This window comes from Physeter macrocephalus, chromosome 5 (genome assembly GCF_002837175.3).
Source record: "Physeter macrocephalus isolate SW-GA chromosome 5, ASM283717v5, whole genome shotgun sequence".
NCBI classification, from domain to species: Eukaryota; Metazoa; Chordata; class Mammalia; order Artiodactyla; family Physeteridae; genus Physeter; species Physeter macrocephalus.
In genome coordinates, this window is record NC_041218.1 from 56,179,912 (window position 1) to 56,194,515 (window position 14,604).

The window sequence follows — 14,604 nt, forward strand, 5'->3', positions numbered from 1 at the left end:
ATCACTATAAGAAAGCCCTCACACAGAAACGAAGACCCAACACAGCCAAAAATAAATAAATTAATAAATTAATTTTTTAAAAAAGTAACAAATGTTCAAGTACAATTGGTGTCTTAAAAAAAAAAAAGAATACAATAATAGCTATTCACATAGTTTCATGTAAGGAGAGGTTGTTTAAGTCTAGTCAAACAGAGATAGCTATTGTGGTATAAATGTTTATTCTTCTTCACCAGAAGACATAAGGGGCTTGGTGCCAAACCACATTATCTTTTTTTTTTAAATTATTGCATACTTTGTAGTATTCTTACTGTACATGTAACCCACTGTAACAAAGTGTAAAATAGTTCAACTGAAGTAAATTGCCTAACAGCTTTTCAACCTAGTTTTTACAGCCAGACAAAAAACAACTCTTGTGTTGTCAAGTCTTCTAGTAACCCTCAGCTCCTAAATGGTCTCTTTTCTGCCTAAAGACAGTCCATGGAGCATAACTGCCACTATCTCCAACCCTGTTGCTTGGCAAGATGTGTTTCTGCTGAAGTTATTAGTGAGATGTTTACATTTGAGAAGAACCACATCTCGCATTCATGTACTACCTACATATGTGTGGATCTTTCCACTGGCAAATTGGAACAAGATTAGCTAGAGCATGGAAAGGCAGCTGGTGGCTCATTTACAGGTTCAACTGGGAGTGATTGGAGACAAAACTAGGAATCTTTTGCAATGGGTAAATTAATCTTAATGCGGGGAAATGTAACCATTTAGACAAGAAATGGTTTCAACATTGTTGATTAACATGTGACATGAGTGCAAATTAGAGGCTGACACAGGGCGTGTCATGTTCCAGGACAGGAAAATAGACCCTTATCATGCAAGGATTTGCACCAATACCTTCATGAAGAGGGATTAGTGGTGAAGGATCACACTGTAGTTATAATGATTCATTATTGTAGCTTCACATTAATTGTGTAATTAAATATCAGTGTACCTTTTATAGTGTTATTTCAGTTCTCTTTAGCCAATCCACTCTAATAAAGAACTTTTCCAGGTATCTCTTTTATTATAAAAGGAATATGTCTTTATCATAAACAATTCAAATGATATAGAATAGAAAGGTACTCATACAAAATTAAATTGTTTCTATATCCCTCCCCTCATCTATAACCATAGTTTGATGAACAGATTCTTCCTTTTTTTTTTTTTCTTTCTATTCAGAGTCAATTCTTGGCTGATTAATTGGTTTGAATATTAACAGTGGGAAGAGTAACCATGCATTTGTGAAGAAGTTAAAATTGCTTTGAACCAGGTAAACTCTATTAGGTTGAACCACTCGAAATTGCTGTGTTAGTTAGGTCAAAGATGTCAAATATTGGCAGTTTCACGTGGTTAAGCTATACTGTTAGAGGAACCTGTTCTTTGAGTGATTTAGCAAGCTGTCGGTGTGGTCCTGTGAGGCTGCAACATGGAAATAGCCCCCAGATGACTGCTCTTTGCCAGTAGTCAAGTGGTGGATGCACAGGGAGTGATGGCAGAGGGGCTGGCTGAGGCTGTAATTCCAATACCACATTTCAGGTCTGTGATGGGGAAATTAGGAGGGGAGCAGAGCAGGGGGAATATGCAGTGGGACTGAAGTTCTGTCCGTCCTCAAATAGAAAACCTCAGCTACGGAGCAAGTAAAAACAGTAGACTTTGTGATGGATAGAAAACAAGTTATGTGATATATATAAAGTATTCCTAACCTTTTGCATTATCTTTCCACATTTGGATAGCATGTGGTGAACAGAAAACATGTCTCTAAATCCTTAATGTGATTTTAGCTAAGTTTATTCGGCATCACATGTGTTTTAACCTTGTGTTTTGGATTAGCTGTGACCTCTTTCCCCATAACAGAGTTGACTCTTTTGTATGTATGTGTGTAAAAGTATAAAAAGTAAAAATGGAGTCAAAGATACAATTCCATTTTTTAACCTGATTCTCTTACCTTTTCATTTATTAGTTTATGGTTGTGTGTGTGTGTGTGTGTGTGTGTGTGTGTGTGTGCGTGTGTGTGTTTATCAGATCAGATCTCATTTAGGGGAAGGTCCAGAACTGTGTAGAACTATAGCATTTCTCCTAGTATGTAGCCACAGTGGGCAACATACCTTCTGGAACCATGCATAAGTTAACCTGGAGCTTCATATTGGTTTTCAGGGCAGGCACGAGTGCCTTTCTCTGTCTAGATCACCTCCTCATCACAGACACAGTTAAGCAAGCACTTTTGTCTTTCTCTGTGTATTTTGTTGTTGTTGTTCACCCTTGTTTTTCCCATTCAAAATATTTTCGCTATGAAAATATTCAGAATCCACTGGCAAGTAAGTGAGAAGTAGAACTTATTGAAATAAGTAAAAAGATAAATTTGGAGTTTGGTATTAACATACACACTACTATGTATTATATTGATAGATAAACAACTAGGACCTACTGTATAGCACAGGGAACTATACTCAATATCTTGTAATAACTTATAATGGAAAAGAATATGAAAAAGAATGTATAACACACACATATATGTATAACTGAATCACTTCACTGTACACTTGAAACTAACACAACATTGTAAATTAACTGTACTTAAATTAAAAAAAGAAAATATACTATTATTTCTAGTATAAAGTGAATTTCAGCAGTCTTAGAGCTATCTAGCTGTGGGCTTCAAGGAAAGGTTTATGTCTGTTGTGGTTGTAGCTTGAAATATGGTTGGCTTCTTGGGTTTAATAGGTAGTAATCTTTGTCTTCTAGAAAAATCAAGTAGCAGCCCCTCCAGTCCACCCCACTGAAAAAGAACACATAAAAATGATGAGAGGAAAATGTGAATGCACTAGTTCTTCCCAGAGGCTAAAGGGAGAGTGAGCAAGGATGGGTTGTGATTATTTGTGATCTCTCCTTTCCTAGTAGTAGGATGTCAAATAATGACCTAGAAGACTATTTGAAATAGTAAAGAAGGGTTTTGTTTGTTTGTCTTTGTTAACATTGCTTTTTAAAATAACCGCTGCAGTGAAAACATTATAAAATGAACACACTCTGAATTTTTCTATAACTCAAAATTTATTTTAATCATGTTGAGATTAGCATTTAGAAGAAATTTAACTCTTCCACCTCAGAGTGGAAACCTAGGATGTTTATTCTGAAAGTGGGAGATCAAGGTTTCTATATGCCTTCAGACAGTGGGTGTCTGAATCCTGCTACTAAACTAAGGGAGGACTCCCTTTGTCCTCCTGTCCTACTGGGACTTTGTCAAAGGCAGTTATCTTTATGAGCAACAGTGTTTTTCTGTTTCTGTATTGTTTCAACATCACAGCCCCAGAATTATTGTTAGCATTTTTACCCTCACCCTTAATTACAAGTCTTTTATGTCATGTACGTTTGTACCTTTTCAAGCCTCACTGGTGAAATGAATTTAAAATGTTTGCCATATGTTTGCTTAAAACTTGTGGGGGAACGAAGCGTGCTGGAATTACTAACGCCAGTGTTACAGGATTTGTTTTGTATGTAAACGATGAGAAAATAACGTGGTATATTTGAGATATTATTAGGATTATATGGAGTGGTATTTTGACAGTGCTTGTCTTGAAAAGGGAGACATACTGGCTCTAGGACTTGTAGGTGTTAATCACTGGACCGACTTGGCAGCCCAGGAGACTCACTTGCCTTGGTAACAGCAGGAGTGACAGTACCTCGCACCTGGCTTGGAGCAGCGGCTGTTGCCTTGGCAGCCTCCAAGTTAGTCAGGTCTGTCACCTACCCTCATGTTGGTAGATATTGTGGTTGGTTTTCTGCCCTTCAGTGTCGTTTTTCTGCCATCAGCTTTGAAATTAGTGGCTTTAGCCTTTTCCAAATACAAATTCGTTATGTTAATCTCAAAAGAAAAAGCGCTTATTTTCAAATACAGTTCTTGGTAGTTATTTAACTGATAGTGTGGTTTTAAAAGTGTATGTAAATATAGTTAGAAATCTAAAATCTGTAATAATTGAGAGTTAATAGAACGAAATATGGAGGCTTTGAGTCTTCATGTAGAAGTGGTCAAAAATGTAATGTAAAAAATGACATGACTTTTTTGCTATAATATCGGTCACCATCAGGAAGATGTATTTTTTTCCCAGGATAAAGGATGGCAGAGATTTGATTTTACTGAAATTGTAGGAAAAACACAATGGGAAATGATGGACGTGAAGATGTTACTTTGAGAAATGAGGAACAGTTTAGGTCTAAATGGTAAGAGAGGAAAGGCGGCAATGGGAGAAAAGTAATAAAAAAAAAAGCGACAACACAAAGGGTTCTCTGGGGATGGGATATTCAATGAATTGTACACTTCAGTACCTTTTTGGAGTTGTTGCTGATAAGTATTGTCACTGAATTTGACAAACTGAAGGGTCAGTACCTTTTTGGAGTTGTTGCTGATAAGTATTGTCACTGAATTTGACAAACTGAAGGGGTAACTTGAAAAATGAAATCAGACAGGATTACAAAAGATATTATATCTTTCCAAAACTTGCCTCACAAAGCTAGGTTCCTTTCATAAACATAATATTCATTAGGTCCTTGATTCATTTTACCTATGCATATTCCTGCACAGGCTAGGTGTAAAGTACTATACCTGGCCATCACTTCCAAATACCCTGTTGTGGTTTGAAATCTTGATCTTTGAGGATGAGTCTGCCTCAGAAGTCTGGCATAGGTCCAAGTGTCCTTTTTAAAATTTGAGCACATGTGCAGTTGGTTCCCCAACGGATTAATGATTAATGCCTGGGGATTAGCTATGTAATAAAGCTTTACTTGTTTGAGGCTGACGGTTGAAAAATGAAAATATAATTAAATATTTGAATAATTAAGAGAAGGAAGATTGTAAATTACTGGAATTAACAGTACTAAACTCTATCGTATGTCTATGTAGTGGTTGTTTCTTCAAAGTTTGTGTGCTGTGATTTTATTGTTATTTTTAGTAATTATTTTCTCATGAGTGCTAATTTACAAAGCTCAGATAAAATAAATTTGTAGATATTTTTACTATAAGGTTTTTAGTGTGTAAAACTAACCTGCCCACGGCAGATATATGTGAGGCGGAAGAGAGGGCCTCCCCATGATAGTTAGCTTAGACCTCTCTGGCTTTGGACGACACACTGATGCTGCTGATTCAGCTTCAGAGGAAACACACTTCTTGTTGTCTCTGGTGTTGGAACCAGCCACACCAAGTATTCTCAGTCTGAATGGCCTTCTCTGGACCAATTAAGTGTCTGTTGAAGTTCATCTTTGGATTAAAGATATATTATATTGTCCTGAAATAGGTTTGCCTGGTGAAGACAGTGGAAATTCATAGCAATAATAACTCTAAAAACAGGGGCTCACATTAATTGGGGTCATATGAGAATGTAACAGTCTCCAGGCTTTATCTCTGCCTTCTCTGGGGACTGCCCAGTATAGCCTCTTTGCATGATGAGTCCATATCTAAAATACCATTTTATTTCAGTAAAATATTAAACAATCTAGACTTGCCTTTTCTTTTAGTATGTTAAAACATAGATATATCTTTTTATTTTTATTTTTTAAAATAGACTTTATTTTTTTAGAGCAGTTTTAAGGTTCACAGCAAAATGGAGTGGAAAGTACAGAGAGTTTTCATATACTCCCTTCCCTACCCTCCACCCCAATCCTCCCCTGCTATCAACATGTCTCATCAGAGTGGTACATCCGTTACAAGTGATGAACCTACCTTGACACATGATTATCACCCAAAGTCCAGAGTTTACGGCAGGGTTCATGCTTTGTGTTATAAATCTCTTTTTAAAGAGGTGGTCTTGCAGTATTATTATCAAGAGTTCGAGGTTTGTCCAGGGCCACCTGTGCTGTTAACTAGGTTCTCAATAAATATTTGATGAATAAATGAGAAATTACAAGTTCCTGACAGAACACATACAAAAAAATGTGTTTTGTGTTTCTTTTTTCTCTTCAGGTTGTATACCAAAAACCAAAATGGAAGACACGGTGCTACTAAAATAATTAACAATGATAGAGGAAGCTTCTGTTCTTTGAGTATTCTACCTGAATGGCCATTGGTGTAGGCCAAAAGAAAAAAATATATAAAAAATATATTTATATTTTTATATAAATAAATAAATATATATATAATATAAATATATTAAAAATATATAAATATATATTATATTATTATGTAATAAATATATTTTATTATATATAATATAAAATATTATATATTTAATATATAATTAATATATTTTACTATATATAATCCATATATAATATAAAATATATATTTAATATATAATAAATATATTTTATTATATATAATAAATATATAATATAAAATATATTTTATATATAAAATATATATATTATATATATAAAGATATATCATATGAACACTAATCAAAGTCAAGCTGGAGTGGCTATATTAATATCAGACAAAACACTTCAGAGTAAAGAAAATTACCAGGGACAAAGAGATGCATTATATATTGGTAAAAGGGGCCAATTCACAAAGAAAACATAACAATCTTAAATGTATATATAGTAAACTACAGAGCTTCAAAGCACACAAAGCAAAAACTGGCAGAACTCAAATAAGAAATTGACAAATTGCCAGTTACAGTTGGGAATGTCAACGTCCCTCTCTCAGTCATTGATAGAACCACTATTCAGAAAATCAGCAAATATATACTGTAGAAGAATTCAATGATACCATCAACCAACAGGCTCTAATCGACATTTATAGAACTCTCCATCCAATATCAGCAGAATATATATTTCATACATATGGAGATAAACCATATCCTAGGTAACAAATTTAAAACAATTGAAATCAAACCAAGTATGTTCTCTGACCCTAATGGAATCTAACTAAAGATTAATAACAAATAACAAGTGAATTAATTGGAGGTAACTTAATCTAAATGCAAACCTTGTTCCTCTGACCTTGATTCTGAATTGTTATTGGCTTGGAAAATGGGAAAATAGGTATATTTCATCTGATGATGTACCAAAATGATAATGAAACAAATCAGTTGCTTGTTACCCATGATAAATTGTTTCTTTGTCCACTTTATTTTACAGCTTCTCTGTTAAAAGGACTGAAACATGCTAACATAGTGCTGCTTCATGACATCATCCACACCAAGGAGACACTGACACTTGTGTTTGAATATGTGGTGAGTAAAATGAGAATTCAGATTTTATAAATATGAATAAAATTCTTATAGTATTATCATAGAGTTTTGTCTTTAGTTAGCTATACTGAAGTGAGTATTTTATCTGAGTGCACGAGACTTGTAATTTTGCATAATTTTGAATGATATGTATCTTAAAGAAAAATCCAGAAAAAATGTTCAGTTGAATTTTCATCAGATGTATTGTCTATAACCTATCTGTTACTAGTATACACTGTAATTTTTAGGTTTATCAAATAGGATTAAACAACATGATGGTGATCACTCCATCAAACGAAGTTCACAGACAACAAAAATTTTTTTTCTTTGGATTTATAACTTGGTTTCTCAAAAGCATCCTTATTTGGATGATTTTTGTGGCGAAAAGCCTGATACTTACAATTTAGACTGCATAGTTTTTCCCCTCGGTTAGTATTTCAGCTATTAATTAAAACTTGCAATTTGCGTAGCACACAAGGTAATGATCTTATTGTGTTGAGACTTGGACTTGAACTCATAATTAATCTTTCTCCGTTTCTCTTAGAAAAACATATGGTATTTGTGTAGCACCACTTCAGCATTTAACTGTGGAACCATGAAATGTAACCATGATAATTAACATCCCAATTTTCACAGATGGATCTGAGAACATGTAATTTACAAGATACAAATGACATTGGTAGAGACCTTTATTGAGAAGAATAGCTGTTGGTATTGTGAATGTATTAAGATCCCATTTTGTAATTACCACCCTACTTTTTAAAACATTTGAAATAGTGTCCATTTTTCCTTAAAAATATATAATAGAATGAATATTTACAACATTTTTATCTTGCTAATGTCTGCCTATGTCTGTTTGTCATTTGAAAATTGTTGTCTTATGAAGAAGCCATTCATCTTGTCTATTTACATATAAATGATAGATACATTTGAATAATATGGTAATGTGGCTACAAGGACAGCTAGAGCCAAGCAGTTGCATACATTACATGCTACCAAGAATGGATGCAGATTCACACATCAATGCAAATATAATTTCTTTTGTTTAACTGATGATTTGGGGGTCAATAATGTATTCAGCTGATTTAGAATTGGAATTTTTGTTTTGTATTTCGTAGTATGTCTAGTTGCAATATTTCAGTTAAATCCAGATTTTTCTTAGTATACTTGACTAACTTTTCCACAAAACATTACAAAAGAGATTTCAAAAATATACTTGTTCCCTCCCCCGAAATTGGTTAATTAAATTGAGAGGAAGAAAAATTAGTTTGGCCCCTAAAATCAGTAACATTGATAGAGAAATGAACAAAAATAATGTGAAAACATGTCTTTCAAATCTTAAAAGAAAATTAAATATATTTGTGAAGCTAAAAATGTGCATATCAGAGCAGATGTCATTTGATCATTTGATATTCTGTGGAAGTTGCCACAGAAAAGGAAAGAAATTCACTGCCCTGCAGTATTTGTCAACTGATTAAGACTGAGTTTTTACATTATTCTTCTTTGTGTGAGTGAAATTTCCCTTAGTCCCAGTTCTTGTGGAGACATCCCAGGTCCTCTTCAATAAACCACAAAATAGGGTGCATATATGCAGTACTCTGAGGGCATTTCATGCCTAACTTCTCTGGGGGAGCTAAGGCGTGGATTAACCTGTTCTCTTTTAGAGAATGCGGCACACTGGTGTCATTCATGACTTATGATTGCCCTGCCTTGCCTCTTCTTCCTTTCTCCACTCCACCTTTATTTCTTTACTTTTCCAGTATTTCTTTGCATCTCCACCTTTCTTTGTCTTTTTTCTATTTACTTCATCTCCTATCCTTTTGCTCTCTCTAGTGAAGTGCTTTTTGTTGCTACTACTGAAGTTTGTTTGGCTTATTTTAAGTAAAATGTTCCAGTGAGTCTCTGAAATCAGAGTTGGGGAGGCAGGAGCAGGGGAGCTCTATGCTGTAGAAATTCCTTACAGTCTTCCCAGTTAGAGTGGGGAAGGTGTAGACTCCCTGACAGTATTGACCTGCCTCTGTGGCTATTGCCCAGTACAAAAATAACTTCCCTGAATATTTCCTAAAGTTTCTCTTTTCTTATACTGCTTTTTCATTGCTTGCCTGTTTTTCCCCCCACATATGCCAATATCTCAAGGAAAATTAAGAGTCTTACATACTTTAATGGATTAATTTAATCAGATTGTTTTCCTCACAGTATCTAGCAGAAATAAATTCTACTCTTTTCTTGCATGTTTCACAGCAGTGGGAAGGTGATAGAAGTTTCAAAGCATGACATGCCACGGGAATTAGAGCAGATCTAGTGGAGGGACACAGGGTAGGAAACAGGAGGGCACTGGTGGATTTGAGATGATGAGTGAGGGATCAGAAAGGGAGCTGAAATAATGTTTAAGACAAGTATGACCACAATACTAAAAACCAACAACTAAAATGTATTGAGTTTTATGCTGGGCACTGTGCTGGGGGTTTTACATTCATTTTCACTTTTGATGTTCTCAACAGTCTTATGGATCTGTGACTGTCACCACCCTACAAAGGGGAAACCTAAGGATTTGGGAGATGAAATGCTTTTTAGGGTCTTGTGCCACGAAAGATAGACTCAGATTCATCTTACTTTGAATCCTAATTGCAATATTGTGTCTCCTGTTTATGTTCAGCTTTACTTAGGTTGAGCTTTTGGTCAGAAGGGGGAAAGGAAACTTTCTTTTTTCTTTCCACAACCTTCCCTATTCTGCACTTAAGATGTAACTGTATTTAAATCCTAAATACCGTTAAACTGCTCTATAGGTTGAATAAGTTTTGTAGACTGGTTGAAAACCCAGCCACTTAAAACTTTATTTTAATTATGAAATGTTTTAAGTTTCCATAAAGGAAACTTGTAAGTTAGAGTGTTGCCCCATGTATTTCACTGGTATCTACTTAAATACACAGACACACACACACACACACACAGAATCTTGTTATTCAGCAAGCCCTAAAATCAGTATCAAACATTTTAATCTACAGTTTCCCAAACTTAATGATGATATTGCCATATTTAAAAATTGTTAACGTCAAAGTTATTTTCTAAAAAATGTTGATTTTGTAGTTCCATGTAATTAACAGCATATTTTTTGAGGGAGGGGACCGAATATGTTAAACAGTATAGGAAAATTCATACCTCATACCCATGAAAACCCTAGATATGCAGGAAAAGTAACATAATTTAAGATTCATAAGGTACTATTGAATTTTTCCTTTGGACTTTAGAATTAAGTATTCAAGCGTTTTTTGAGGTACCTATGTAATTTGGGTTCCACAATGTAAGAGATTCTTATTTATGATAGTGTACACACTGTATAAATGTATTTCACTTTTTTTGCTTTAAAAGAGAACTCTAAGCCTGGCTGCTTTATATTATTGCCATGAATGACATTTTAGGTTACATAAAAGCCTTCTGAGGGCCAGAATAATGAAATAAGTGATGAGAAGTTATTGATGTGAAAGCATATTCGAGGAAATGACTTTGGAGGTCACTATTAAAGTGATTCAGTGTATAATAGGATATTGTTAATGTAGGCTGTCTCTTAAGTACTGGGTAAAACTCCTGAAACATCTGAAATTTAGTTTCTTACACACTTTCAAAATGTGTAGATATAGTGGTCTTCAAGCTGCAAGGCTGACACACACTGGGAAGCGTGCCCCCAAGCTGCTCATGGCTCATTGGTGTAACCTGCGGGCCCTCGTGATGGGTGCTCTTTTGGGTACTTCCTTTCTCCAGTTGTTGTCAAATGTGAAGGAGTATCTTTATCCAAGCAGTGTCTCTATTAGCTTGAAAAGGTATGTGGTTTCATAATGGTCTAAAATATTATTATAGCCATCTTTTTTTCCTGCCTGGGTTTGAGAACATGGAAGAGAAATATAAAAAATGTGAAAATGCTAGCAAATTTTTTTTTCTACTTAAACAAAATGTTAAACAATTTAGCTTTTATTTTTTGCCAAAGACAAATAAGTGCCACATTACCCTGCTTAACGCCATGCTGAAAAATCTAAAACAGATTCTGTAAGTGGAAATAAGAATATTAATAGTAAAAATGATTATGTAAATATATATTACCATTAGTTAAAGTGCATAACCATTCTGTTCTGTTTTAAATTGCATGAGAACAAAGTGTGTGTAGCAGCATTTTTCATTACATATTTAATAATTTGTATCAATATAAGAAGAAAAGCAGCAAACTTATAACTGATCATGATTATCTGGAGCAATCATTTTATTTCTTCTACTGTGAAATATTCCAAGCTAATGTGCACCATTACGTAATACAAAAATCTATATTCCACATGAAAAAATACTGTGTCACCAAAAGTCATATGAAGGGATTTATGAATCACCAAAAATCACATAAGGTATGTTTTTTTCACATAATATGTTTTTATAGTGTTTTACATTCTACAAAGCACTCTCTCATAAATGCTATTCCATTAGATTCCATCTTTAGCCCTATGAAGTTCATAAGGCACGTGTTTTTGTTATCCAGTTTTTTTATACTCGATGAGGAAAAAGAATGCTTAGAGAAATTAAGTTTTACTAAATCACTTGGTTAAGTTAAAAGGGTAAAGATAAGACTTTAGCCCAAGTCTGCTGTGCCTAAAATTCCTCATTGCTCCATTTCGCCCTGCAGCCTGCTGGTGTTAACCATCTTCATAGTTTTATTTGATGGCCTGAGGTATGTGTGATGCTGGATATGGGACTGGCAGCTGAAAGTTATGTTCTGTCTTTTCACCGTGCCACACAATTTACCTAATTATTTGGTTTCTATGCCTCATACATTTTGATTTCTAAATCTACGAAGAATGCTTTAATTTGCATGATTTTATACCACATCTGTTCTCAAAAACTGTAGCTCTCCACCAGTATTCTGGTTTCCAGATTAAAGTATCCTGAGGCAATTGAAAAGTTTTCTGCTTTCCTGTGAGATACGATATATGTGCACATGTGCATGCACGTACAACTTTCAATGACAGTGATCAGGGAAGGCCTCGCTGAGAAGGTGAGAGGTATGTAGGTAACAATCTGAGGGAGTGTAGGAGGAAGACATATATTCAAGGCAAGAGCATTCCAGATAGAAGACTTAAGTGAGGAGCAGTGGGGCTCCTGTGCTGGAATGGAGCAGGCAAGGAGGACAGGAGGAGGAGACAAAATCCAAGACACAGTGAGATCCAGATTGTGTCGGGCCTTGTAAAGTTTTATTTTGATGAACTTTTCTTTTGCTCAGAATGAGATGGGAAACCACTAAAGGATGCTGAGCAGGGAAATGATCTGATCTGGCTTATATTTTAATTGAATCTCTCTGGCTGCTTTCTCAAGAATAGGTTGAAGATGGGCAAGTTCTGAAACAGAGAGACCAGTTAGGAGGCTGTCACAGTTGTCTAAGCATGGGATGATGTCAGCAGTGGAGGTTTTGAGAAGTGGTTGGATTCTAGATGTATTTCTAAGGTTGAGCTGATAGCATTTGATGTGGCATTTGAGAAATGAAGAAGAGTCAGGGATGATCCCAAGTTGTTTTGGCTGAAACAACTATAACAGTGGGGCTGTTGTGAGGAGAGATGAGGCAGACTGCAGGAAGATGCAGCTCAGCCTTGAAGGGGTTAACTCTGAGATGTCTATTATATATGCAAGTGAAGATGTCACAAGGCAGTTAGGCATATGGGTCTGGGGTTTAGGAGAGAGGTCCAACGTAGAGATTTGGAAGTTGTCTGGGTCAAAGATAATATTTAACAAGGGGATTAGATGAGATCACCAGGTATGGTCATTGTTACCTTGGTGGCTCTAAATGAACCATGCCTTTGGATAGTCACACCCTTATGTAGTCCCTGCCCCTTAATTAAGGCTGGGCTTGTGACTTGCTCTAACCAATAAAAGAGCATGGTGGAAGGAACACTCTGCCAGTTGTGGTCCTGACAGCTTCTGTTCTGTACTCTTGAGCATCCTGATCAGCCATGTTAGAATTCCAGTTGTCCTGCTGGAGAGACCATGGGGGAGAGGCCCTGGATTACATGGAGGAGAACTGAGAACCCAGAAGACAGGCCTGAGACATAGGACCCCGGCCAAGCCATTTGCCCTGCCAGGCTAGTGCCAGACATGTGACTGAAGAAGGCTTCTTGGGTGGTGGTAAGGGGCAGATTCCAGTCTCACAGATATCACATGGAACCAAGATGGATTGTCCCCTGCTATGCCTTTTCTGAATTTTCGACCCAAGAATTGTCAGAGATAATATAACGGTGGTTGTTTTAAGCCACAAAGTTTTGGGTTAGTTTCTCGTCCAGCAATCAATAATTAAACCACTGTATGAGCCAATGAACATAGAAATGGAAAAGAGTTTCATGGACTGAACACTGGGGCACTTCAACATTCAGCATAACATTAAGGCACTTCAAAGTGATGAGGAACACCAACAGAGGGTACTGAGAAGGAAACTCCTGTAAGAAAGGAGATTATTTATGAAACCAGATAAAACTATTTCACCTGAGACTCTGAGCTAGATAGACGGGAGTTTCACAAGAGCAGAGGCTGCCTCTCCAGTGCCTAGCAGAGTGTCTGGCACATAGTAGGTGCTTAGCCAGTAATTTTTATATGAGTGAATGAGTGACATTTGAAGCAGGAAGGGCAAGAGACTCTAATAGTTTTACTACTTAATGCGAACAACCTAGGGAAAGCAGAACTACTTAATTCATATTTAAACTTTTTTTCTTTATTTTTCTGTTTATCTCTATTCCATCTTTAGCTTCTATTTATAGTCTTTATTTTTTCTCTCAAAACAATTCTCTTCCAAGCAGAAGATTTAGAGCAAATCTTACTCCATAACGGGTAGAGCAGACCACAGACAATGGGATAGTCAGAAACCACCTACTTGTGTCAAAGGAATTAAAGTGTCTGGCTGCTCTGAAAAATGTACCAGTCAGAGTTCTCTATTTCAAGCAGCAGACATCCTCTTTAGCTGAATTAATCTGTAAAGTTTATCAAGAGGTTAACGTGTGGCTGACACACCTGCTGAGAAGACTTTAAAAATGGAAAGGAACAGTGTGAGGCTGGAGAGCCAGACCCAGAACCAATATCATGCGTGGACCTGCCCACTGCACCTTCTGCTGCCCCCAGGACTGTTGGCTGCAGACATTGTCTCTTACTTGACTGGCATGGCTGCCCTGGGTGACTGGATGTTATTATCTCCACTGATGATATCAAAATGGTGTCGACATTCTCCCTGCTTCTTTGTTAGCTCCTAATGCTAAGTGAGGGTTGGTTGTGTTTGGTTAGCTGACACTAGGTCCCATGCCCATGTTTTGACTGCACAGACCCCTGAGAAGGTGAGTGTCTGGCCTTTTGACTTTTGTAACGACGGTTTGGTCTTGCCTCCCACCAAAATTCATAA

General features: G+C 36.1%; 1 protein-coding gene across 2 annotated transcripts in view; it reads left to right on the forward strand.

Moving 5' to 3' along the window:
- CDK14 (cyclin dependent kinase 14) overlaps positions 1-14,604 on the forward strand; it is a 601,018-nt gene that overhangs the window by 253,189 nt on the left and 333,225 nt on the right. For both annotated transcript variants that reach the window (XM_024132226.3, XM_055084972.1), the window contains one exon: positions 7,102-7,196. In XM_024132226.3, the coding sequence (XP_023987994.1) occupies positions 7,102-7,196 (95 nt within the window). The remainder of the gene's footprint in view (positions 1-7,101; positions 7,197-14,604) is intronic.